Below are 26,984 nucleotides of genomic sequence, written 5' to 3' on the forward strand. Positions count from 1 at the left end.
CTGTCTTTAATGCAGGTAACAAGTTGATTAGGAGTGTCTAACTGGTCTATGGGAGCCAGAACTCTTAATGGTTGGTAGGGGATCAAATACATATTTCACTCAACGAAATGCAAATCAATTTATATATTTTATAAAATGTGATTTTTCTGGATTTTCTTTTTGATATTCTATCTCTGACTGTTAAAATAAACCTACCCTTAAAATTATAGACTGTTCATATCTTTGCCAGTGGGCAAGCTTACAAAATCAGCAAGGGATCAAATAATTATTTCCTCCACTGTGTGTGTGTGTGTGTGTGTGTGTGTGTGTGCGCGCGCGCGTGCGTGCGTGCGTCCATGCGTGCGTGCACAACCCCGATTCCAAAAAAGTTGGGACAAAGTACAAATTGTAAATAAAAACGGAATGAAATGATGTGGAAGTTTCAAAATTCCATATCTTATTCAGAATAGAACATAGATGACATATCAAATGTTTAAACTGAGAAAATGTATCATTTAAAGAGGAAAAATTAGGTGATTTTTTTTTTTAATTTCATGACAACACCACATCTCAAAAAAGCTGGGACAAGGCCATGTTTACCACTGTGAGACATCCCCTTTTCTCTTTACAACAGTCTGTAAACATTTGGGGACTGAGGAGACAAGTTGCTCAAGTTTAGGGATAGGAATGTTAACCCATTCTTGTCTAATGTAGGATTCTAGTTGCTCAACTGTCTTGGGTCTTTTTTTGTCGTATCTTCCGTTTTATGATGCGCCAAATGTTTTCTATGGGTGAAAGATCTGGACTGCAGGCTGGCCAGTTCAGTACCCGGACCCTTCTTCTATGCAGCCATGATGCTGTAATTGATGCAGTATGTGGTTTGGCATTGTCATGTTGGAAAATGCAAGGTCTTCCCTGAAAGAGACGTCATCTGGATGGGAGCATATGTTGCTCTAGAACCTGGATATACCTTTCAGCATTGATGGTGTCTTTCCAGATGTGTAAGCTGCCCATGCCACATGCACTAATGCAACCCCATACCATCAGAGATGCAGGCTTCTGAACTGAGCGCTGATAACAACTTGCGTCATCCTTCTCCTCTTTAGTCCGAATGACACGGCGTCCCTGATTTCCATGAAGAACTTCAAATTTTGATTCGTCTGACCACAGAACAGTTTTCCACTTTGCCACAGTCCATTTTAAATGAGCCTTGGCCCAGAGAAGATGTCTGCGCTTCTGGATCATGTTTAGATACGGCTTCTTCTTTGAACTATAGAGTTTTACCTGGCAACGGCGGATGGCACGGTGAATTGTGTTCACAGATAATGTTCTCTGGAAATATTCCTGAGCCCATTTTGTGATTTCCAATACAGAAGCATGCCTGTATGTGATGCAGTGCCGTCTAAGTGCCCGAAGATCACGGGCACCCAGTATGGTTTTCTGGCCTTGACCCTTATGCACAGAAATTCTTCCAGATTCTCTGAATCTTTTGATGATATTATGCACTGTAGATGATGATATGTTCAAACTTTGCAATTTTACACTGTCGAACTCCTTTCTGATATTGCTCCACTATTTGTCGGCGCAGAATTAGGGGGATTGGTGATCCTCTTCCCATCTTTACTTCTGAGAGCCGCTGCCACTCCAAGATGCTCTTTTTATACCCAGTCATGTTAATGACCTATTGCCAATTGACCTAATGAGTTGCAATTTGGTCCTCCAGCTGTTCCTTTTTTTTGCTGTCATGAAATTTCAAATGAGCTAATATTTGGCATGAAATTTCAAAATGTCTCACTTTCGACATTTGATATGTTGTCTATGTTCTACTGTGAATACAATATCAGTGTTTGAGATTTGTAAATTATTGCATTCCGTTTTTATTTACAATTTGTACTTTGTCCCAACTTTTTTGGAATTGGGGTTGTGTGTAATATTACATAAAGTAATATACAGTGGTGCTTGAAAGTTTGTGAACCCTTTAGAATTTTCTATATATCTGAATAAATATGACCTAAAACATCAGATTTTCACACAAGTCCTAAAAGTAGATAAAGAGAACCCAGTTAAACAAATGAGACAAAAATATTATACTTGGTCATTTATTTATTGAGGAAAATGATCCAATATTACATATCTGTGAGTGGCAAAAGTATGTGAACCTTTGCTTTCAGTATCTGGTGTGACCCCCTTGTGCAGCAATAACTGCAACTGAACATTTGTGGTAACTGTTGATCAGTCCTGCACACCGTCTTGGAGGAATTTTAGCCCATTCCTCCGTACAGAACAGCTTCAACTCTTGAATGTTGGCGGGTTTCCTTACATGAACTGCTCGCTTCAGGTCCTTCCACAACATTTCGATTGGATTAAGGTCAGGACTTTGACTTGGCCATTACAAAACATTAACTTTATTCTTCTTTAACCATTCTTTGGTAGAACGACTTGTGTGCTTAGGGTCGTTGTCTTGCTGTATGACCCACCTTCTCTTGAGATTCAGTTCCTGGACAGATGTCCTGACATTTTCCTTTAGAATTCACTGGTATAATTCAGAATTCATTGTTCCATCAATGATGGCAAGCCATCCTGGCCCAGATGCAGCAAAACAGGCCCAAACCATGATACTACCACCACCATGTTTCACAGATGGGATAAGGTTCTTATTCTGGAATGCAGTGTTTTCCTTTCTCCAAACATAACGCTTCTCATTTAAACCAAGAAGTTCTATTTTGGTTTCATCCGTCCACAAAACATTTTTCCAATAGCCTTCTGGCTTGTCCACGTGATCTTTAGCAAACTGCAGATGAGCAGCAATGTTCTTTTTGGAGAGCAGTGTCTTTCTCCTTGCAACCCTGCCATGCACACGATTGTTGTTCAGTGTTCTCCTGATGGTGGGCTCATGAACATTAACATTAGCCAATGTGCGAGAAGCCTTCAGTTGCTTAAGGCCAATTTATGCTGACAACTCAGTCCTCGCAGATAGCGTCGCAGACAGTGTCTGCGTAGCCCCCCCACCTTCGCAGATGCTCTGCGCGCACCTCCCAAAAATTGTGACCACCGCAGAAGCCTCGCAGACAAGAGGGCTCTGATTGGTCCACTCTACATCCGCTGTACATGCACTTCCGCTTCCCTGCTTTCCCAGTTTGGTTTGTTTTCACGACCGGCATTTTTAAAAACACGAGCGAAGATGGAGCAGCATGAAGAGCGGTTGATTGAGGAAGTACGTACATCTATACGACTCCAGTTCTAGTCATTATAAAAAAAAAAAGTTCTAGTCATTATAAGTAACCGGAGGATAAACACTCCACTAACCACACCCACCAACTACTCCTAGCGACTTCGCGCCCCCTTGCGTTGTGCCGGTGAATAACATCGCGCACGCCTATTACTCTCCGCTCAGCGATAAATTACAACTGTCTGCGAAAAGCTATCTGCGAAAGCCTTGTCGCAAGAGCATGCAGAGGCCTTTAGAAGTAACCCTGGGGTCCTTTGTGACCTCGCTGACTATTACACGCCTTGCTCTTGGAGTGATCTTTGTTGGTCGACCACTCCTGGGGAGGGTAATAATGGTCTTGAATTTCCTCCATTTGTACACAATCTGTCTGACTGTGGATTGGTGGAGTCCAAACTCTTTAGAGATGGTTTTGTAACCTTTTCCAGCCTGATGAGCATCAACAATGCTTTTTCTGAGGTCCTCAGAAATCTCCTTTGTTCGTGCCATGATGCACTTCTACAAACATGTGTTGTGAAGATCAGACTTTGATAGGTCCCTGTTCTTTAAGTAAAACAGGGTGCCCACTCACACCTGATTGTCATCCCATTGATAGTCAGGTGTTTTCAAATTTCACCTTCAAATTAACTGCTAGTCCTAGAAGTTCACATACTTTTGCCACTCACAGATATGTAATATTGGATCATTTTCCTCAATAAATAAATGACCAAGTATAATATTTTTGTCTCATTTGTTTAAATGGGTTCTCTTTATCTACTTTTAGGACTTGTGTGCAAATCTGATGATGTTTTAGGTCATATTTATGCAGAAATATAGAAAATTCTATAGGGTTCACAAACTTTCAAGCACCACTGTACATATATACAGTATATTGTGTGTAGTGTTTTTTTTTTATATATATATATATATATATATATATATATATATATATATATATATATATATATACACACACACATTTATATAATATAAAATATACTGTGTGTGTATATATGAAAAATGTTTTCATTTAAGACATTTGACCTTTTGGTGACTGTGATCCTATTCAGATCTAATCAATTCATGTGCTTGTTTTCATGTGCTTCTTACAAAGATAATTCCATATAAATCCTATGAACATTCAACCACTTGTTCTTGAGATATTGGACAGATGGGCAACCCGAAACCTGACAATCTGTAACCTGGCTGATAAATAAAAATCTTAACTTTTAGTGACATTTCAAAAAGTAAATTTGGCATACTGTTTGTAGGCATCTAAAACATTGCTTCTTTTTCTTTTAGGTGGAGTATATTGAGTACTTGAGCCGTAAAGTGAGTACAGAAATGGGGCTGCGGGAGCAACTTGATATAATTAAAATAATTGACCCGAGTGCTCAGATATCTCCGACCGACAGCGAGTTCATCATTGAGCTGAACTGCCTCACAGATGATAAACTAAAACAGGTTAGTAAGAAAAAAACAAAACTACGAATTAATTACTGTATGTAGTGCTTTCTTAAGTTTCTAAAAACTGTGCTAAATTGTACACCTGTGATTTATAAACTGAAATGTTTGCTCCAAAATCTGTTACCAGTGTTGTACTGTAATTTTATGTACTCGTACTTTTTTCATTGGGTTAATCACAGAAGTTTTCCCATGCAAACATTGTCTGACACAAGTCAGAACAGGTCACGTTTCTGAAATAACCCATCTCTGCAAAACCACAATGATTAGGGCTAAAAGAGTGCTACATAAACAGTAAGAAGTGAAACCTTTTAAAATTTTATCATTTTAAAAGGTAAAATTATACAAGCAATCTCATCATTTTTGGTTGTAATTAATTTAATTACTGTTTATATTGCTGAGCCACAAAAGGATACATGTTAATTATGAGCGTTAAGAGTGATTGTGTTAGTGATTGTGCTTGACAGGAGAGAACCGGAAACGTATGACTAACTATGCAAATTTTGATGTTTTATAGATATCAATATTTGCCAGATTAACATCTTGAATGTTTTCATTTAAGACCATCAGCAAAAGTTCCTTGCTTTAAGTGTTCTTTAAGTAATAAATGGAAAGCAGTGTTATATTTGTCTCCCCTTTTTTTCTTATCTGAAAAATGACATGATCTGTGACTCAAAACCTGTGATGCAGTCCAAACCGTGAGTTTTGTAATTCTTTGCACTCCTAACAATCGTGAAGCTTGTCCAAAAGTCCTAGGATTAGTTTGTAAGTTTTGCATATTTATGGAAATTAGAAAGAAAAAAGTGGTTGGAGTGCAATGATTCTCGGGGCTTTGTCATGGAATAAGTAGCAAAAATAATTTTCGCTGTAGGACTTGAAATGTAGGACTTGGTATTTTAAATATGAGCCAAAAAGTAAAAAAATGTCACTATAGCACCACCATTATGCTGATCAGGCTTATCTACAGGAAGGAGTACTATATAGACCCCTTTCACATGACGTCACCGCGCCGCAAGATTTTGTTAGGCGCCATATTGGAAGACCAAGGTACATGCACTCACAATATAAAACAAAGTACGAGCGAGAGTAAAGTGACACGATGGATGATAATTCTGGTTATGTGAGTACATTACCAGCTGCAGAAAGGGCACGGTATGTAGAGAAACTGGCTGTGATTGATGGGTTTGACCCATATGATAAGACTCCTGTCAAGGGAGAATGGAAACATAAGGAGGACCGGACACCAATTCTGCCATCTGTTTGCTACCCAGACATTGTAAACTATTTGTTGTTTACACCCAGTGCCTACACTCTGTTCGAACTATGCTGATATTTTCGGGGGGTCCCTTTTTTTCCCTTGGGGGCGCTTGCGTTTGTCTCGGAGCGCGGATCTCCAAACACATGAGAAGCCTTGCGCTTGTCTCGGAGCGCGGATCTCCAGACACATGAGAAGCCTTGTGCTTGTCTCGGAGCGGATCTCCAAACACATGAGAAGCCTATCTTGCGCACATATCACGCGGACTCCACACCTCCACACACGCATCACATCTGAAGTCATAACTCATCAGGGGAAATCGTGTCCACATTGGCATGTTCAAAAAACAACCTCGCGTCAACAATGATACCACACGCAAGAAAAAAAAAAACAGTCAGGCTACTCAACAACCAACTTGGCAGCAGCGAGCAAGCCCCAAACCATCCTAAATTATTATTATTATTATTATTATTATTATTATTATTAAATTGTAGAAGTCTGGGAGGCTTGCTCCTCATACAGTTATCAACTTGGGGCCAATTTAGCATGTTTTAAATCTGAATTTCTTGCGTTTGCTTACCTCAAAGTGTCCGCAGTTCATGCACAGACTTATCCATTATATCCACAGTTTTTTGCCAAGTCTCACACAGGTTTCTTTCAAGTCTACTGTTGGGCCAATAAAACAGCTCAGATTTGTTTAAGTCGTTTGCCACTCCACTTTATTCTCGTGAGTTCACATACCGCTGCTGTTATTTCCCCCTAATCACGAGATTGTTGGTCTTCCAAAATGGCGCAGGGTCTGTTTACTTCCGGTTTCGGGTGACGTCAGTGAAAGGGGTCTATACTTAACAAGTTCGTATCTGGAACACACACTGTTTGATCTGTAGGATTAGTTTTAGCAGAGAGAAAGAAGACGACGTAGAAGAAGAAAAATCCTAGTGAAAACAATAGTGAAACCAAGCACTATGCATGCAATTCACCCATGCGTGTAACTCAAAAACGCATGCAGCTATGCAGTTTTCAGCCTATGCAGATTCTCCCCTTGACTTAAGTCTATGACTTGCATGCCATGAAGGCAGTTAAGCACTTCAGGGGGAGCAAACCCAAAATCTGGGCGTGTTGTAGGTAAGTGCCATTCATGTGTATTCTGCCCTTGACTAACTTTTCATCTGCATGTTTCTGAGGGCTGTAGTAAATTATGTGCCACCAAATGGCAAAACACCATATTGCATTTTAAGGTACTGCTAGGCCTACTTTTAAAGCCAAACAAAATCCAAAAAGTAAACTCCTTTATACTGACAGATAATATCCATACAAGACATTGAGTGTTCCCTTGTTCATATTTGTATTGTATACTGTTTTACATTTTATTTTAAAAGAAAAATGTCCCTGGGCACTGCCATCTCACTCTCTCCAAAGTTCAAATATTGCACTCTGAGTACGAATCGTGACATTACCGACTCCAAACATGACTCACTGAGGCTATTGGAGCTCGTGGACACATCACTTCTAAATTGTTGTAAACAACCCTAAAGATGCCTGAGTGCCAAGCGTTTGGGTGTAAAAATAAGTCCCATCATTGATCATTTTATGTGGCATGCTTTTGTTTGTTTTTACTGATTGAAAAGTGATCTTTTTAGACCATTGCTATGGCAATGGGATTGTTTGCTAGTATCAGTACTGCGTCTGCATTATCTAGTCGAGTGAGATTTAAACTTCATAAAATGAAGTCTGTTGATTTATGACTTTTATTGGCAATAAAAATCACATGGTTGCAGAAAATTTCTGATTAGATTTTTAAAATTGGAAGCCTTTATTTGTGTCGCGTACATTATAGCACAGTGAGATTCTTTGTCTGTATTCAACCCATCTGAAGCAGCAAAATCATGCGCGCTCTCACACACACACAGAGAGAGGCGATTTTTATTACCACTACTACTAAAATATCTGGCAAAAACTTAGGATCCTCTAGCCACATTTAAGCTTACAAACCTGTTTGCCAAGGCAGTTGGTGCTCTACTGGGTAGTTTCTTGTAGCTCATAAACTGTGTATATATACAGTGGACAGTGACATGCTGCAGACAGACGGTATGAAAATCTCTATGCATGTTATATCATCCATTTTTTTTGCCCGGGATATCAGTCCAGTCAGCACAGCATTTACTTTCCTTATCTTGGGGCATTGGGTGGCATTTTGTACACTCTCACCACTCAACAGGCTGACTTGCACAGCCTCTGTGTTCATTTAATCCACTGTCACTTCTGGTATCACTGGAATCACTTTCACTATTTGTTTCTTCCTCCCCGGGCTCATATTCTGGCTCAAACATATACAGTTGAAATACCTTTTCATACAAGTGCATTTTCCATGTTTGCAGAGCAAACCAACAAAAAAAAAAAAAAAAGACAAAAACTTTGAGTCGATAAATCTGTGTCGCTATGGGAACCAGCGTTCTGGGGAACCGCCTATGTCACAGCTGGATATCCAGTTCAGTGAAAATGGCAGCGCCTAGGTAAGCCTACTTTTAGCAATATTATAACTTTTTTAAAATGCATAAATTGTCATCTCATCTCATCTCATCTCATTATCTCTAGCCGCTTTATCCTTCTACAGGGTCGCAGGCAAGCTGGAGCCTATCCCAGCCGACTACGGGCGAAAGGCGGGGTACACCCTGGACAAGTCGCCAGGTCATCACAGGGCTGACACATAGACACAGACAACCATTCACACTCACATTCACACCTACGGTCAATTTAGAGTCACCAGTTAACCTAATCTGCATGTCTTTGGACTGTGGGGGAAACCGGAGCACCCGGAGGAAACCCACGCGGACACGGGGAGAACATGCAAACTCCACACAGAAAGGCCCTCGCCGGCCCCGGGGCTCGAACCCAGGACCTTCTTGCTGTGAGGCGACAGCGCTAACCACTACACCACCGTGCCGCCGCATAAATTGTCATAAAATTTTTAATTTAAACGTGCGGTGGGGTACATCAGGGCACTTGCTGTGATGGGAAAACTGTTTATTTTTGGGTTTTGTTTGACTTTTACATTATTATACTTTATAAAATTCGGCCAAGTTAAAGGTAGGTCTACTTTTAACATTTAATAATATAAAGTTCAAAAATGTGTGTGTCAGATATGTTTCAATCTACAATACCATTAACTTGTAACCTTATTGTAGCACTTTTGTTGGGTGTGGTGGGACACTGATGCACTGGAATAGACTGGTTAGTTGCTTGACAATTTTATATACAAGTTTTTCAGCTTTATTTCACACACAGGCACACAATTCCGCTCCCCAGGGACGCTCCCTCCCTCTCTGCTTCCTCTTTCCATATTAGCCCTCGACTATTGCTGCAAGACACGCGCACATACAAACTTATGATAATAGCCAGCCAATCCAAGGAACTGTTTCACCCCCTTTTTGGTCTTGGGCCTCGGGCAGGTCTCAATTGCTGTAGTCTTGTCAATTTGGGGACACACCTGCCCATGACCTATGTGGAAGCCCAAATACCATACTTCAACCCACCCAATCGCACACTTCTTTGGGTTACCCATGAGCCCCATGTGCTTCAACGACTCCAGAACAATTTTAAGGTGTTTTATGTGCTGCAGCTAATCATTGCTATATTGAGACGAGACTTTATTGATCCCTTTGGGAGGGTTCCCTCAGGGAAATTAAGATTCCAGCAGCAGCATTATAAATAAACAGAGAAAAGAAATAGAGAAAACTTCTAGATAAATTAAAATAAATTATTTACATATTCAAATATAAAAGAATAAGATATGGGGAAGAGAGGGGGGGAGAAGTGGGGTTAGGGTAAGTGGGGGGGGAGCAGGAAAGATATTGCACATTTGTATTGCACATTGTCCGGTATTGCTTATTGTTAGGCTAGGCTACTGCTCCTTCCTGTCCTCTGTCCTCCTGTTACCCCTCCTCCCCCCCCAGAGAGGAGTTGTACAGTCTGATGGTGTGAGGGACAAAGGAGTTTTTGAGTCTGAATTTAATGATGTCTTTGAGGTAGGCTGTAGCACAGGCAGTGTATGGGTGAGGGACTTTGTCCATGAGACGTTGGAACATCGCCAGGACCGCGAATAACCTCAGTGGAAGGGTGACAAATTGGTGTAAACTGAACGGGGTGTAAAAGGCCATTTTTTCGCAGGGTAGGGGAGTCAAGGGGATCTGCCAATATTCCTTTGTTAAATCTAGTGTCGAATAAAAATGAGCCACACTTAACTGATCAAGCAACTTGTCAGTGCAAGGCATTGGTATGCATCAAATTTAGACACCATGTTGACCTTTCTGTAGTCCACACAGAACCGGACCGACCTGTTGGCCTTTGGAACCAAGACCACTGGGCTGCTTCAGTCACTGTGCGACTCCTCAATCATTCCCATATCAAGCATGACCTTGAGTTCAACCCGAGCTACAGTTTTCTTGTTTTTGGGTAAGTGGTATGGGTGGCTACGCACCACCACTGGGGGTGTCTGGATGTGGTATTCTATGAGGTGGGTGTGACTAGGAAGAGGCAAGAACATGTCAGAAAACTCTGCTTGCAACTTGGCAGCCTCTATGTGTTGGGACGGTGAGAGGTGGTCTCCACAGGAGACTGGGATGGGTTGAAAGGCTACATTCATTTTTACCTCCGGCCCCAGCTCCTCCCTCTCCTGAACTACTATCGTCAGTGCCATCGCGATCCCCTTGTCCCGTAGTTTAAGCAGATTGAGGTGGTATATCTGCAGTGCCCTGCCCCGATCCATTCGCTTCCTCATACTTGATGTCCCCAATTCGTGTTGTGACTTCAAAGGGCCCTTGCCAATCGGTGAGCAATTTAGAGCTTGATGTGGCTAATAAAATGAGCACTTTATCTCCTGATGTGAACTCTCGCAGGCGTGCACCCCTGTTGTACAGCTGGGATTGACGTTCTTGCACCTGCTGCAAATTATTCTGGGTTAGTTGACAGTGTGTGTGGAGTTTTGCGCACTGGTCGAGAATATATTGAATTTCATTTTTACAAGTAGAAGGTCCTTCCTCTCAGTTTTCCTGTATCATGTCTAGGACCCCACGAGGCTTGCACCCATACAATAATTCAAATGGAGAAAACCCCATGGAGGCTTGTGGAACCTCCTGTACTGTGAATAAGGGGGGGCTTGAGCTATTTATCCCAGTTAGATGTGACTTTGCGCACAAACTTAATTCATAAATTTTTAAGGGTTTGGTTAAATCGATCGACCAAGCTGGCTGTCTGTGGGTGATAAATGCTTGTGTGGATTGATTTAACCCCCAGCAACTCATAGCGTTTGTGAAGTGTGTGTGAAATAAACATGGTGTCCTGATCAGTCAGGATTTCTTTTGGAATCCCAACTAATTTTAAAGAGTGCTTGTGCGACATTACGTGCAGAAATGTTATGCAGTGGTACTGCTTCCAGGTATCGTATTGCATAGTCCACTAGGACTAAAATGAAGCGATGCCATTGTGCCGACCAGTCTAATGGCCTGACGAGATCCATCCCAGTTTGTTCGAAGGGGATCTTGCTTAGGGGAAGAGGGCGCAATGACGCTTTTGGGGTGGCCGCAGGATTCACCAGTTGGTATTCGTGACATGCTGCATACCACCTGCAGACATCCCTGTGAATCTCTGGCCGATAGAAGTGGGCCATGAGATGGGTCAGTGTTTTATCCTGCCCTAGGTGTCCTGCCATAGAGTTATAATTAGCCACATGGAATACAAGTTCCCTGCGGCTCTTTGGGACCAGCAACTGTGTCACTTTTTTTTGCTGGTCTGATTGTCCTGCATCACTCAATACAACCTATACTTAATTACTGAAAAGTACAGGCAGGCAAGTGCAACGTTGGGCTGGATGGTTTGATCATCAATTATTCTCACTTGGTCAGAAATGTGTTGCAGAGTCTCATCCTACACCTGGTTGAGAGAGATATCCTCTTGGGAATCCCAGAGAGAACAAGGAGGGCTGGGGTGCTCCCGGCTCTCCATATCGCTCCCCACTCACTGTCGCTATGATTCGAAGCTGATGTAGATGGCTCTGGAATAGCCTCCCCAGTCAACGCTATGCAAGGAACCCCCTGTGATGCATTACTGCAAGCTCCACCCACCACTTCTCGCTCCATCAAACACCTCACAGGGTGAGGTGCAGACTAACTGCTGCCTCCACACTGATTGATTTTTTTTTTCCTCTGCTAGAAATTGGAATTGGACAGACACCACCAGGTATTCATGAACATCCCTGTGCACACAGAACCTTCACCAAATGTGCTGTGCCCAGTGCCTCACCTTGAACCAAAATTTGATGGATGGAGGTCTGATCACAGCCTGAATCCAAAAATGTATGGTAGGCACCTCCTTAGATACTCACTGGTATGTGGTGTACACCAGCTTGATTGGGGGCATTATGTGGCACTTCAGGGATCTGGTCCACTGCCCCACCTCCATCACTTGGCACTGGTCTTGGAAGTACCCAGGTCCCCTGCAGCATCAGCACACTGGTCCAGGCTTCACCTCTGCACCGGCAGCTTGGGGATCACTTACCTGAGGGGGAGGAGACACAAACACAAGGGGAGTAGGAGAGGGGGACCATGGGCTCAGCAAGCTGGCTGCCAGTGGGGTCGACCCCTTCTTCCATGGTGCAGGGACAGGGAAGGGATGGGAGGAAAGGAGAGAGAGAGAGAGAGAGAGAGAGGCAGGCAGCATGCCCATTTGCCACCGGAATTGCCACCAGATGGTCCTCAGCCAGACTGATGACTCTATCCAGTGACAGCAGGTGGTGGCACTGAACCCAGTCTGCTGTTCCTCATGGCAGCCAAACGATGAATTGCTCTAGTGCGACCACATCAGTGATGCCAATGAAGTCATGACCATACTCCCTCAGCCACTGCCAGCAGGTGTCCTGGAGCTGCTGACCAAATGCAAATGGCTGGCTGACCTTCTCCATAGTCAGTGTGTGGAAGCGCTGACTATGTTGCTCGGGGGTGCAGCTGACGCATTGTAGTTTGGCTCGCTTCAAGGCTGGGTACTCCAGCCTGCTGTCTGGGTGTAGATGCTGAGCATCGAGCTGTGCATCTCCGGTCAGGAGCAGCAGTAGGTGCTCCCCCCCACGCATCCTTGGCTTGATCAGAGAACGTGAGGAACGCCTTTCGATCATCTTGCAGCCCCATCTTCGTCAGCATGATGTGGGGGTACCCGCTGATGCAAGCAGGTTCCAGAACGCCTGGCAATTCTCCTGATGGACCTGCAGCAGTGCTTCGAAGTGCTGCTCCTGCTCATTGCACAGGTCGACCAGCGCCTGGTGCTGGTTCTATTGGGTGGCAGTGAGGGCATGGATAAGCTCTTTAACTCCTTTACCCCTTAAAGCAGTTGCTACAGCCACCCTTGTATATGTATATACTGTTCACCCTTGGAACATATTTACAAGAAAAAAAAAAAGTCATCAAATGTCGTCATCATTATGGTGCATACACACCAGCGTCATATGTCGTCATTATGGGATATACACGGGGTCGTCATATGTTGTTATTAAGGGGTAAAGAGTTAAAAGGCAAGGCCTCTATGTTCTTTCTCTGTATTCAACCCATCTGAAGCAGTGAAAATGTGTGCTCTCTCTCTCTCTCTCTCTCTCTCTCTATGTGCATGTGTTTTCACTGCTTCAGATGTGTTAAAAACAAAGAAAGCGCTTCACTGTACTGTAACGTATTTGTAACAAATAAAGGCTTCTAATTTTAAAAATCTAATCAGAAATTTTCTGTAACCATGTGATTTTTATGGACAACAAAATACGCAAATCAACAGACTTCACTTTTATGATGTTTAAATATCACTCACTAGTATAGTCACTCGATTATTGCCATCTAAAAAGATTGCTTTTTTTTCAGTGAATAAAAAAAGCATGTCACATAAAATGATTGGGCATATTTTTACACCCAAACACTTGACACTCGGGCATCTTTAGGGCTGTTTACACCAATTTGGGTGGCACAGTAGTGTAGTGGTTAGCACTGTCGCCTCACAGCAAGAAGGTTCTGGGTTTGAGCCCAGCAGTCGACAGGGGCCTTTCTGTATGGAGTTTGCATGTTCTCCCCGTGTCTGCGTGAGTTTCCTCTGGGTGCTCTGGTTTCCTCCACAGTCCAAAGACATGCAGTTAGGTTAACATGGGATGGCCTTGGGCTGAGGTGCCCTTGAGCAAGACACCGAACCCCCTACTGCTCCCCAGGTGCTGTAGCATAGCTGCCCACTGCTCTGGGTATGTGCGTGTGTGTGCTCATTGCTCATGTGTGTGCGCGCATGTGTACGTTCCCTGCTTCAGATTCATACATAGGATGAATTTCACTGTGCTTGAGTGTGCATGTGACAAATAAAGGCTGCTTCTTCATTTGGAAGCAATGTGTCCACGAGCTCCAATGGCCTTGGTGAGTCATGTTTGGAGTCGGTGACATCGTAATTTTACTCAGTGTGTTATTTGAATCTCGGAGAGAGTAAGATGGCAGCATAAGGGACATCGTTTTTCTTTTAAAATAACCATACAGGTAATGTGGTCAGCAGTGTTGCTTTGATGGCTAATGAGTGTAGATACAAGAAAGACAGATCTAATTAACTGGCAGCTGAGCATTTATCTTGTCATCACCCAGGTAAGAAACTACATCAAAGATCACAGTCCACGCCAGAGACCTGCAGGTATGCGAGACAACTGGAAGAGGAGTGTCCCCAGCAGCTCTAGTGCTGTAAGTGTGCAAAGTAGCAGCAATGTCAGCATGGTTAGCAGCACCAGCAGCAGTTCAGGATCAATAAGTTCCAATTCGTCCACAAGCATCAGTTGTGCTCACAGTGATGGCAACCTGGCCACTGTGGCTGAGCGCATCCGAGATTCCAAGGTAGGCCCAAGAGCATATGTCTTTTTCCTAGTGGAATATTTAAACAGTGAAAGCACCTTAAATTTTTGGAAGTTTGAGTTTGCACAGAACAGTATTAAAGGATATGGTTTTATAAAATTATAAGGATTTATAGGGTGCAAAGCTGTTATTTTAACATGAATTACCCCTTGGGGTCGAGAGCTTCGCCGGCAAAGCCCGACAGGTTCAGAATGAGTAGGTCATGTGCTTAAATACCCCATTTTACCCTGTGCTTTCTTAAATGCATAGATTTGGCCCAGATTTCAGTAAAATGCTACCTTGCCTATTTGTTATTAAGGTGTTTGCTTTTCGATTCTTTTTACAGAAACGCTCAAAGCAGAGAAAACTGCAGCAAAAGGCTCTGCGTAAAAGACACCTCAAAGAACAGAGACAGGCTCGTAAGGAAAGACTGAGTGGTCTGTTCCTTAATGAAGAGGTCCTGTCACTCAGAGTCAGTGAAGAGGAGGACCATGGTGATGACATAGACATTCTAATGTGATGAGAGCAAATTATTCAGTGCTCCCTCTAACCCTTTCATTCATACCACCTCTGAAACATCAAAGTCAAACAAGTAACAAAACAAAAATTGACCAATCAATAAATCACTAAGTCATGTAAAGAAGTTGAATCTGATGTAAAAATCATGTCACTAAACCCCATTGATTTTGTTAACATTAAAGTACTTCACAGCTACTTGTTTAACTCAACCAAAAATTGATCCATCAATTTCTTCTACTTGGTTTGGATCCAGAAGCATCCATGTATGGTCTTTCATTTATACCTTTTCAGTGAGCATGTTGGATATGTTTGGGAGACAGGCATATAAGGAACACTGAACATGAAGCAAAATATCCATCAGTCATCATGGATCAATAATTTTGTGATTTAATATATTTTACTTTATGTATTTTTGTGTAAAAAGACTACTTTGTAAATTGTATAATCCTTATAGTATGCACTTCTAATTTGAGACTTGAGTTTAACCTGTTGGATAGACTCAGTTTTTGTATCTTGATTTCTTAAATGAAGGGTATAATTGGAGTTGTGTGACTTGCATAAAGCCATTTGGATTTAATAAGGAGGTATCTTCTCCCTGTTCTTTCATCCGGGGGATATTTAAGTTCAAGTGAAACCTAATAATAAGTTTCACATTTATTTTATGAAGATTTGAGTGTGTGAAACTCAGGTTCCTATGATCCATTTTTCTGAATAATTTTTTTTCACTACAGTACACGTGTACTTTCAGATTTTGTTCTATTTCACCCCTCCTAACTGATGGGGGAAGTACCTAAACACCTGTTAAACTACACCAAAATGTCATGACCTGAATCTGGAAAGGGTGTACAGTGGTGCTTAAAAGTTTGTGAACCCTTGAGAATTTTCTATATTTCTGCATAAATATGACCTAAAATATCATCAGATTTTCACACAAGTCCTAAAAGTAGATAAAGAAAACCCAGTTAAAAAATGAGACAAAAATATTATACTTGGTCATTTATTTATTGAGGAAAATGATCCAATATTACATGTCTGTGAGTGGCAAGAGTATGTGACCCTCTAGGATTAGCAGTTAATTTGAAGGTGAAATTAGAGTCAGATGTTTTCAATCAATGGGATGATAATCAGATGTGAGTGGGCACCCTGTTTTAGTGAAAGAACAGGGATCTATCAAAGTCTGATTTTCACAACACATGTTTGTTGGATGTGTATCATGGCATGAACAAAGGAGATTTCTGAGGACCTCAGAAAAAGCATTGTTGATGCTCATCAGGCTGGAAAAGGTTACAAAACCATCTCTAAAGAGTTTGGACTCCACCAATCCACAGTCAGACAGATTGTGTACACATGGAGGAAATTCAAGACCATTGTTACTCTCCCCAGGAGCGGTCGACCACCAAAGATCACTCCAAGAGCAAGGCGTTTAATAGTTGGCGAGGTCGCAAAGGACCCCAGGCTCACTTCTAAGCAACTGAAGGCCTCTCTCATATTGGCTAATGTTCATGAGTCCAACATCAGGAGAACACTGAAGAACAATGGCGTGCATGGCAGGGTTACAAGGAGAAAGCCACTGCTCTCCAAAAAGAACATTGCTGCTCGTCTGCAGTTTGCTAAAGATCATGTGGACAAGCCAGAAGGCTATTGGAAAAAGGTTTTGTGGATGGATGAGACCAAAATAGAACATTTGGTCTAAATGATGAGCGTTATGTTTGGAGAAAGGAAAATGCTGCATTCCAGCATAAGAACCTTATCCCATTCTGTGAAACATGGGGGTGGTAGTATCACACTTTGGGCCTGTTTTGCTGCATCTGGAACAGGACGGCTTGCCGTCATTGATGGAAGAATGAATTCTGAATTATACCAGCGAATTCTAAAGGAAAATGTCAAGACATCTGTCCATGAACTGAATCTCAAGAGAAGGTGGGTCGTGCAGCAAGACAACGACCGTAAGCACACAAGTCGTTCTACCAAAGAACGGTTAAAGAAGAATAAAGTTAATGTTTTGGAATGGCCAAGTCAGAGTCCTGACCTTAATTCAATGGAAATGTTGTGGAAGGACCTGATGCGAGCAGTTCATGTGAGGAAACCCACCAACATCCCAGAGTTAAAGCTGTTCTGTATGGAGGAATGGGCTAAAATTCCTCCAAGCCGGTGTGCAGGACTGATAAACAGTTACCGCAAACGTTTAGTTGCAGTTATTGCTGCACAAGGGGGTCACACCAGATACTGAAAGCAAAGGTTCACATACTTTTGCCACTCACAGATATGTAATATTGGATCATTTTCCTCAATAAATAAATGACCAAGTATAATATTTTTGTCTCATTTGTTTAACTGGGTTCTCTTTATCTACTTTTAGGACTTGTGTGAAAATCTGATATTTTAGGTCATATTTATGCAGAAATATAGAAAATTCTAAATGGTTCACAAACTTTCAAGCACCACTGTATGGTGATGCTTTGGTAACAGTGGCACAAACCTTCTGGAGCAGCACACTACTGTACACTGCTCATGATGAGGACACACTTCTCATAGTGTGGCATGCTGGGCATCCGGCTGGCCTGTAGACCAAGGTGTTGGCATCCACCACCCAGTGGGTCACGCTTTGCTTATACAGGGGCGCTTCACATGTCTTTCCACCATAAGATGAACAATTGCTCTACTGATCAGATCCCTGCTGTCCATTTCACGTAGTACCATGAAGCACACACTGCGCATGGCAAGGATCACTTAGTCTGTTCCCATTCATAGAATTAGGGCTGTGCGATTATATCGAATATACTCGATATATCTCCGAAAATTCTGTGTAAGATAGATACATAAAATTATTATATTGTAACTATCGAGCATTTTATGGTCATCTGCCAACTTGCATTTGTTTCGTATTTGTTGCGTTTGTTCAAAACATTTTTCGGTGGTTTTCTCCCTGTCCCTCAGGCAGTAACGCGAGAGGCTGTCTAAGGGTAAAAAAAAAAAATAATAATAATGTCACACACTCGCCAACCAATCCCGGGCGACATCTAGGTGCTGAAAGGAACTTGCGGGAAGATTTTCTAGTTTCGGTTTACAGCACTGACTCAGTTCGTGCAATCGCTGGTGTTGCATAGGCTACCGTGTAAGCTCTGTCAATTTCAGCGACAAATTATAAATGGAAGCAGATGAATTGGTTCCTAAAAGAACTAGTAAGGGGTCAGTCATTTGGCATTTTTTGGATATCGTGAGGAGGATGTGGAACAGCAAATGCCAATTTGTAAAGTGTGCAAAAAAACTGTCATCACGAAAGGCAGCAGCACTACAAATATGTTCCATCACCTGAAAACTCACCCGGTACAGTATGAAGAGTCTCTTAAACTCCGAACTACTTGCCCATGAGCTAAACCCCCCCACAAGCTAAACAAATTACCATGGCGGCCTCGTTCTCCAAAGCCACCCCATATGTTGCAATTTTCAGGATTGTTTTTGCAGTTTGTGCTACATCTTTTGTTAAATAAAAAGTCTTATTTCAACTCAATTGTGATTAATCACTAACCTGAAAATTTAAAATGTGTTGTTGAAAACCACCTGTAAAGTTAACCAAGAATGTTATTTAATCTGCAGGGATTGTAGTGAAAACAGTAAAGAGTAAAAGTTAGATTTCATGTGGTCCTTTAGAGGAGATTTCAATATATCGAGATATATATCGTATATCATGAAATGGAGAAAATGTATCAGGATATTCATTTTTTCCCATATCGTACAGCCCTACATAGAATGCTGTGAGGTCAATTGACTGATATTCAAATGTGGGTGATATAACCTTAAGCAGGAACACTACATTTAACCACAAGGTTACTCTTGCATCATGGTTGTCAGAAAAATATTTATTTCAGATCAGCACTGAATAACCATCAGGATTCCCTGACATATGAAACCAATGATGGACAGGAACTCAGCAAGATTATTCCTGGGACAGATGGCCATTGACAAAGTAATTTTTATATTAAAAAGCCATGTCATACGGTCACCATGTGACTTTCTCCTAAGGTCACAGGTATGTGTGCATACATGCACAAGAATGTATCCAGGTGTTTAATCCCTTCGGACACAAGGAAAAATTCTATGGAACTTCATGCTATAGAGCTTCATGTGTACAATTGTACACATTATGTCTGAAGGGGTTAAACACTGCCACTGGCAAACTGTGGTTGCTAAATAAGGCAACTGCATTTGCTTGAAATTCTTGAAGATGTTTCACCTCTCCTCCAAAAGGCTTCTTCAGTTCTGTCTGACTAGTGGGCAGTTCCAGGTATTTATCCTCTACTGGATCAAAAACAACCCTAAGGAGAGTCATTGAGGTCACCTGGGTCGTTGACTCATCCTGTAGGTGTAGGTCCCTGGGGGCCGGGTGTGAACGATGTTGGCAGCCTAGAGAGTCGTTAGGGTGATCTGTGGGTCATTGACTCTCTCTGCCATCATGTGAGTCATTGAAATCAGCTGAATTTTGCTGTGGATGTGTATTCAGTTTCCTGGGAAGTGTGCCAAGGACTGCATTTATGTGGCTGATAAGTGGTGTCTCAGACCACCTCTTCTGTTCAGTGATGGTTGTTCCAGGTTGACAAAGATGGCTTCTTTTACTCCTCTTTTAAACCACCGGTCTTCTCTGGCTAAAATGCGTACATTGCAGTCCTGAAAAAAAGTGTCCTTTGTTATTATGATGATAGACTGCAGCAGGGCAGGAATTTCACGAGGGCCATGGCCCTCGTGCCCTCTCAATTTGGCCTTGTGCCCTTGGAAAAAAATATCTGCCGTAAGGCCACAGTGGCCTTGATGCCCTGCGGTTTTGTAGTCTGCCTCGTGACTGCCAAGAGGCTTTAACATCACCTGCGTCTATTGAGAAAAAAGTACGTCTTTTGACGACATTCTGGATTCTTATTGGGCAACTCATCAGTGGTGGATCGGACTTGAGCCTGGCATGAACCGCTCTGACGTGCTATAATGACACCAATCTATCACCAGCCAACCAGGAGACTTAATCAAACACATCCCCCGCCCACTTGTGTCCGCGTCTGAGACGTTGAATTTTCACAGAAGGAGGGAAGAAGTTGACTGAGGTAAGACTGTGTGATAAATTAACGAACGAATAAGATAGGAATTTCAACATATAGGGCTTAAGTTTGTTACCGTTAAATAAGCATTGCTTGTACAGTAACGTTATGTCGTTACAACGTTGACCCACTTTTAACGTGCTGAGTACCGACTGTAGCTGGTAACAGATGCTAATTAGCTTGCTGTCAAAAGTGCAAAGACCTTAAATTGTTCTGTGTAAATTAGAAAATGGCGCAACTTCCTCTGTAACCGTCAACGAACAAGCACAGACTTGTCTTGAGTTTTGAGCCAATCACAACGGGGCAGCACTGTGGCCTGAGGTAAAACATGATAGTTTAAGTTTGTTTAAATTACAAAAATGAATACACCCAATGACCGTCTCATATACTCATACTGTTTAAGTAATGCAATAAAACTAATCTTTTAAAAGTGGTATTTACTCAGACTGTTTGCATAGAATGAACTTTCGGGTTAACAGTGTAATAGTGTTGCAGTGTTCTGCAAATTTGCAATTTAATATTTCAGATCTTGAGACATGAAAGTGCTATTTTAAAAAATAAAAGGTCAGAAATGTTTTCTTTGTCGTCTTTTTAGTTAATTTTATTTCCTCAATAATTTTCCTTGATTGAGAAATCGGTCTGGGCTTTTATGGGTTAATCAGTAGTCTGCATGCTAGTATATGTTCCATTTACAGTCAAACATTTTGATGTACTCCAGGCTCAATTTTGATTAATCAAAAATCTGTGTAGTAGTACAGTCTGAAGATGCTCTTGCACATTCGGTGTCAACTGAACAAAAATTATGGGAGGATATACGTTTAAGTTTTACAATTTTTGAAGTGACTGATGGGTTGATAAGTTTAGATGTGTTCAATATTTTCTTATCTTCAGACATAAGTGTAGCTGTTTCTTTACCTGCTTGATAGTTTCAACTGAGACTCCAGTCTTCCTCAGAAGAGTCATTAGTCCTTAAATTAAATTCATTATAGACGTGAACTTAAAATCATTCTTTTATTTCATGGCCTTGGTGCCCTGGCTTTTGGCCTTCGTGCCCTCAAAAAATTGACAGCACAAAAGGCCAAGTGGCCTTGCCCCTAAAATGACGGAATTCCAGGCCTAGACTGCAGAGTCCTGGCCTGAGGAACTGGCACTCCTGTGTTGATCCATGCGCCTCTGAAGTGGTTTTGTTGTTTCCCCAATGTACATGTCCATGCATTCCTCACTGCATTGAATTGCGTACACTACGTTGCCCTGTTTGTATCTGGGTATTCTGTCCTTAGGGTGGACCAATTTCTGCCTCAGAGTGTTGCTGGGTCTGAAATGTACAGGAATGTTGTGTTTGTAGAAGATCCTCCTGAGTTTCTCAGATAGTCCAGAAATGTAGGGAATGACAATGTTCTTGCATTTGTTGCTGTTTTCTTCCCTGTCCATTATGTTTTTCTTTTTCTGGTCTTGATGAAAGCCCAGTTGGGATATCTGCACTTTGGAAATATTCCTTGATGTGTTTTTGCTCTTTCTCTTTTCCCTCTACCATTGTAGGAATGTTCTGAGCCCTGTGATGTAAGGTCCTAATGACCCCCAATTTGTGTTCCAGTGAGTGGTGAGAGTCAAACAGTAGGTACTGGTCTGTGTGTGGGGGGGGTTTCCGGTAGACCTCAATGCTAATGCTTCTGTCTTGTTCGATGTGCACGCCACAGTCCAAAAAGGCTAGGTTGTTTCCACTGACGTCCTCCCGAGTGAACTTGATGTTGATATCCACTGCATTGATGTGCTCTGTGAAGGCTTTCAGCTCATGGGTTTTGATTTTAACCCGGGTTTTGATTTTAACCCAGGTGTCCTCCACATATCTGAACCAGTGGCTGGGAGCAACTCCTGATAAAGTGGTCAAAGCTTTGTTTTCCACTTCCTTCATGTATAGATTGGCCACTATAGGGGACACCAGTGAGCATACCGGTGGTGTACATTGGGGAAACAAAACAACCGCTTCACAGGTGCATGGCTCAACACAGGAGAACCAGTTCCTCAGGCCAGGGTTCTGCAGTCTATCTTCATCTTAATAATAAAGGACACTCATTTCAGGACTGCAATGTACACATTTTAGCCAGAGAAGACCAGTGGGTTGAAAGAGGAGTAAAAGAAGGCATCTTCATCTTTTATTATTATTTTTTCTCTCTTTTTTTAATTTTAATTTATTTTTTATTTTAAAAAATTGTGTTTTTGTGTAGTTTGATGTTTGTTTTTGTTTGAGTGTTTTAGTCTGCCAGTTGTGGTGTAGATCCGGACCCAGTTTTGGGCGTCGGGTCCCTCCAGGTCTTGGTTCGCTGTGGGTGATGCCTGTGCTCCTAGCTATGGACTGCAGTGAGCTTGTTGATCATTTTAACATCGGGGTTGTCCAGCACTCTGTGCTTTAGTGCTTGGCATGGTGTTCTGAGCGATGTTGCCCGGTGGCATCGCGGCAGCTGTGCAGGTAGTTTGGGACATCCCGGCACTCTGCGTGGCGGTGCTTCTGTGCTCGCTTTGTGGATCCATGGTGTGGTGTTCCAAGTGATGTTGCCGGTGGCGTCGCAGCGGCTGTGCTGGCAGTGTGGGACTTGTTTTCGTGCACCTTTTGGTGGGACTGTGGCTGCTACGCCATTGGAATGTCATCCTGCCCTCTATTTGGTGGAATTTATTTATAACTGTAAAGCGACCTTGGGTTTTGTGAAAGGCGCTATATAAATTGAACTTATTATTATTCATTAACCTGGAACAACCATCACTTAACAGAAGAGTTGGTCTGAGACACCACTTATCAGCCACATAAATGCAGTCCTTGGCACACTTCCCAGAAAATTGAATACACATCCACACCAAAACTCAGGTGACTTCACTGAGGCTACATCCACACGACAATGGCAACGAGATGTTATTTAAAAAAATATCGTGTCCACATGGGCAACGATCAGTAAAATATCAGGTCCATATGGCAACGCAACGCTTGCTGAAAATGATGCAATACACATGCCACACCTCTAGGGGCGCTGTAAGACGGTCCCTTCGGAGACACCAGAACAATAGAAGTAAGGACGCATGCGCATAAACTATTATGCGCGAGACTTCATATTAGCCACAAAGTCAGAAAAATCTGTTCGTAAAATTACATTATAATGACCAAATACAATGAAAAGTATTTTTCCAGTCTCACCTGTGAAAGGTAATCCCATGTGATCTCGTTTGGACGGTAAACCTGTTGGTACAGTTAAACGCAGCACATGAATGAGGCATCTTTATTCTCCGCTTTGTCCCATCCAATATGGCGGCGAGGATGACGTATGATTCTACGCGGAAGGCGGCGTCTTTAATGGTCCGGAATAAATTGAATGCTACACGTTGATGGATTAATTTGTTCTTCTATGCCCTTTTTGAGGAATGTATTGTAGGACTTAAACCAACATCTGAAGAGGTGAGATCGCTCCTTTTTTTCCCCCATTTTTGCTGGCAGGATTGACTCTGCCCTAAGGGCTATTCTCTCTCTCTCTCTCTCTCTCTCTCTCTCTCTCTCTCTCTCACTTTGCACTATTACACAATAAATATTCACAGTGAAAATATTTTGTAAGCGCGTTTCATGAACCAAGTTATAGGATTTGTTGACAACTCGCATCGAGTTCGTTACACTTCTACCCAGCGTGAAGCACTCACAGTCATGTGGTTGTGACGTCATCGTAAACAAATCCATTCTACTCATCCAGACGACTTCGCAACGGCGCCGTTGCCAGATCTTTCCACTCTGAAACCCGTTCTCAAAAGATTGTGTTTTGGGGCACCCAAAACGCCGGTGCCGTGTGGACGCCAGGCCGAAACGATAAACAATTGTATCGGATTCACCTGAATCCGTTGCCGTGTGGACAGGGCCTGACTCACATGATGGCAGAGAGAGCCAACAACCCACAGATCACCCTAATGACCCTCTAGGCTGCTAACACCATTTGCACCTGGCCTCCAGTGACCCTAACACCTACAGGATGACTGTGTCAATGACCCATGTGACCTCAACGACTCCCCTTAGGTTTGCTTTTGGTCCACTAGAGGATAAATACCTGGAACTCCCCACTAGTCAGACAGAACTGAAGAAGCCTTTCGGATGAGAGGTGAAACCTCTTCAAGAATTTCAAGCAAGTCCATTTGTCTTCTTTAGCAACCACGCTTTACTATGACCTGGGTGACTGAGAACCTTCACAGACAGACTGCCACTGGTGCAGAACCACAGTTACATGCATAAGTTAATTTGGGGTGCTATTTGTGCATATTTGTGGTGCTTTTCTCAAGTTGCCCATTGGAAGTTGTACATTAGAAATATCCTGGTGTATCTGGCATATTACATTTCAAGAATATTAGGCCGAATTGCATTTAGTTTGCTCTGAATACAGTATATCAGTTAAAACGGAGATTATGAATCTTCTATCTCGATGAAGGCATTGTCAAATTTTGTCAGTAATTCATACACTGTATGGCCAAAACTATGTGAACACATGACTCATACCTGTACATGCTTATTGAACATCCTCTTCCAAATGGGCATTGATATGGAGTTGGGCCCCTTTTACTGCTGGAATAGTCTCAACTATTCTGGGAAGGCCTTTCACTAAAATTTGGAATGAGGCTATGGGTATTTGTTCTTCCAGCCACAAGATCTTTAGTGAGGTCAGGCGCTGATGTTGAGTGAGAAGGCCTTGTGAGCAGTTGTCATTCTAATTCATCCTAAAGTTGTTAGTGGGGTTGACGTCAGGTCTCTACACAAGGCCGCTTGAGTTCTTCTTCACCAACCTTGGAAAACCGTGTCTTTATGGATCACGCTTTCTGCACAGGGCATTGGCATGTTGGAACAGGTTTAACCTTGGTTCCAGTGAAGGAAAATCTTAATGCTACAAAGCCATTGTAAACAATGTGTGCATCCTTCATTGTAGGACTAGTGTGGGAAAGTCCCAGACATAGGTGTGATGGCCAGGTGTCCACATTCTATTAGCCATATAGTAGTGTGTGTATATATAAAAACACAGTTTTAAACATCACATTGAACTGGTGCCAGACTGTTTTATACAGCATTGGTTCAAAATTGTTATATGGTAGCTCTGAAAATACAATATTTTCAAAAGTGGCACTCCAACATATGGTTGCATGGTGTAATTTTGAAAATTTCATTTTACATATATTCAGTTCGGTTTTATTCGTAAATAACTTTTAACAAAGGAAATTGTCATCAAACAGCTTTATAGAAATCTGGATTTTAAATTTAAAATGATCCCTAATGAGCCAGCCAGACGCAACAGGGGCAAGGAAAGAACTCTCGGAGGCAACAAGACGAAGGAATCTCAAGAGAAACCAGACTCAAATGGAAACCCATCCTCATCTGGGAGATACTGAATTGTGTATAAATAATTCCACCTTTATAAAGATATACGATAATTCGGGAGTTCAGACAGAAGTTTGAAATATGGCCAAGAGCTGTAAAACTGATAAATTATTAATCTTTGCAATACACTGATTAATTTAAAAATCGGGCAAATCAGTTCAGTGTTTATGGACATTTTTAGGTCTTGGATATTGCTCTTTTCAGAGAAATGGGCCTATATAAAACAATAGGCAATTAGCAAGGAACAATGGTGGTGTTTTTTAAGGGGGGAAAAAGTGTTAATCCTGGGAATAAAACTGTGTTTTTGTTACTAAATTGCCAAATTTGAATAATTTTTTGTGCTACATTTTTTTTCCCCTTCAGAATCCAGGCATTTCAATTTTTTTAAAACTTCTGTGTATAATTAATGAGGATAATTAGCATAAAATAATCTAATTTACAAATGGTTTATGAAGATAAATAGTAATATTGATAAGTTTTATTTTTATTTTATTGCTTGAATAATATCTGGAAGTTCCTGTGAGCCATGAACATCTTTAAAGTGTCTCAACTGGCTAATCTGCATATCATATAATTTGCATATAAAGTCTAATTTGCATACAGACATTAATTAGGCCTAAATAATGAAAGCCCAGTTGTCAGCCTTGAACTTGTAGTGAATATCATTCAAAACTGAAAGCAGCTCAGCTCTGCTGTGCTATATGCACATAGTTACAAAAACCCTGCAAGACAAACATGATAAAGTAAAAACAAAGTGGCTGCCAAAACATGAGTGCTGGGCCGCTGCGTCTGAACACCATCCGCCATCCGTGTGTAGGGGCGTATCAGTCTTCAGTATGCGCTTGAAAGTGGTCAGGGAGTTTGCAGTTCTGACCTTGACAGGACAGTCAAGTCACCAAGGGGAAACTAGGACCGAGCAGTCTTGAGTGGGCTGGACAGGAGTGGAGAGGAGGAGGGGCCAGGCGACCAGTAGTAGCAGAGTGTAGGGATCTGGCTGGTGTGTAGGAGTGCATCAGACTCTGGAGGTACGCTGGCCCTAACCTCTTGAGAGCCTGGTAAGCTAGCATCAATGTCTTAAATTTGATGCAAGCTGCAACAGGTAGCCAGTGCAGGTCGGCAAGCAGAGAGGTGACATGGAAAGAATAAGAGAGATTGTAGACCAGGTAAGCTGCAGCATACTGTATAAGCTGCAGGGGTCCAATGG

General features: G+C 42.1%; 1 protein-coding gene across 2 annotated transcripts in view; it reads left to right on the plus strand.

Moving 5' to 3' along the window:
- The window catches only part of fam199x (family with sequence similarity 199, X-linked), a 67,431-nt gene extending 51,541 nt beyond the window's left edge, over nucleotides 1-15,890 (plus strand). For both annotated transcript variants that reach the window (XM_060927638.1, XM_060927640.1), the window contains 3 exons: nucleotides 4,487-4,648; nucleotides 14,549-14,791; nucleotides 15,135-15,890. In XM_060927638.1, coding sequence (XP_060783621.1) covers nucleotides 4,487-4,648; nucleotides 14,549-14,791; nucleotides 15,135-15,308 — 579 coding nt within the window. In that variant the 3' untranslated portion in view covers nucleotides 15,309-15,890. The remainder of the gene's footprint in view (nucleotides 1-4,486; nucleotides 4,649-14,548; nucleotides 14,792-15,134) is intronic.
- Nucleotides 15,891-26,984: the final 11,094 nt, after the last annotated feature.

The sequence above is a fragment of the Neoarius graeffei genome, chromosome 8 (genome assembly GCF_027579695.1).
Source record: "Neoarius graeffei isolate fNeoGra1 chromosome 8, fNeoGra1.pri, whole genome shotgun sequence".
NCBI lineage: Eukaryota > Metazoa > Chordata > Actinopteri > Siluriformes > Ariidae > Neoarius > Neoarius graeffei.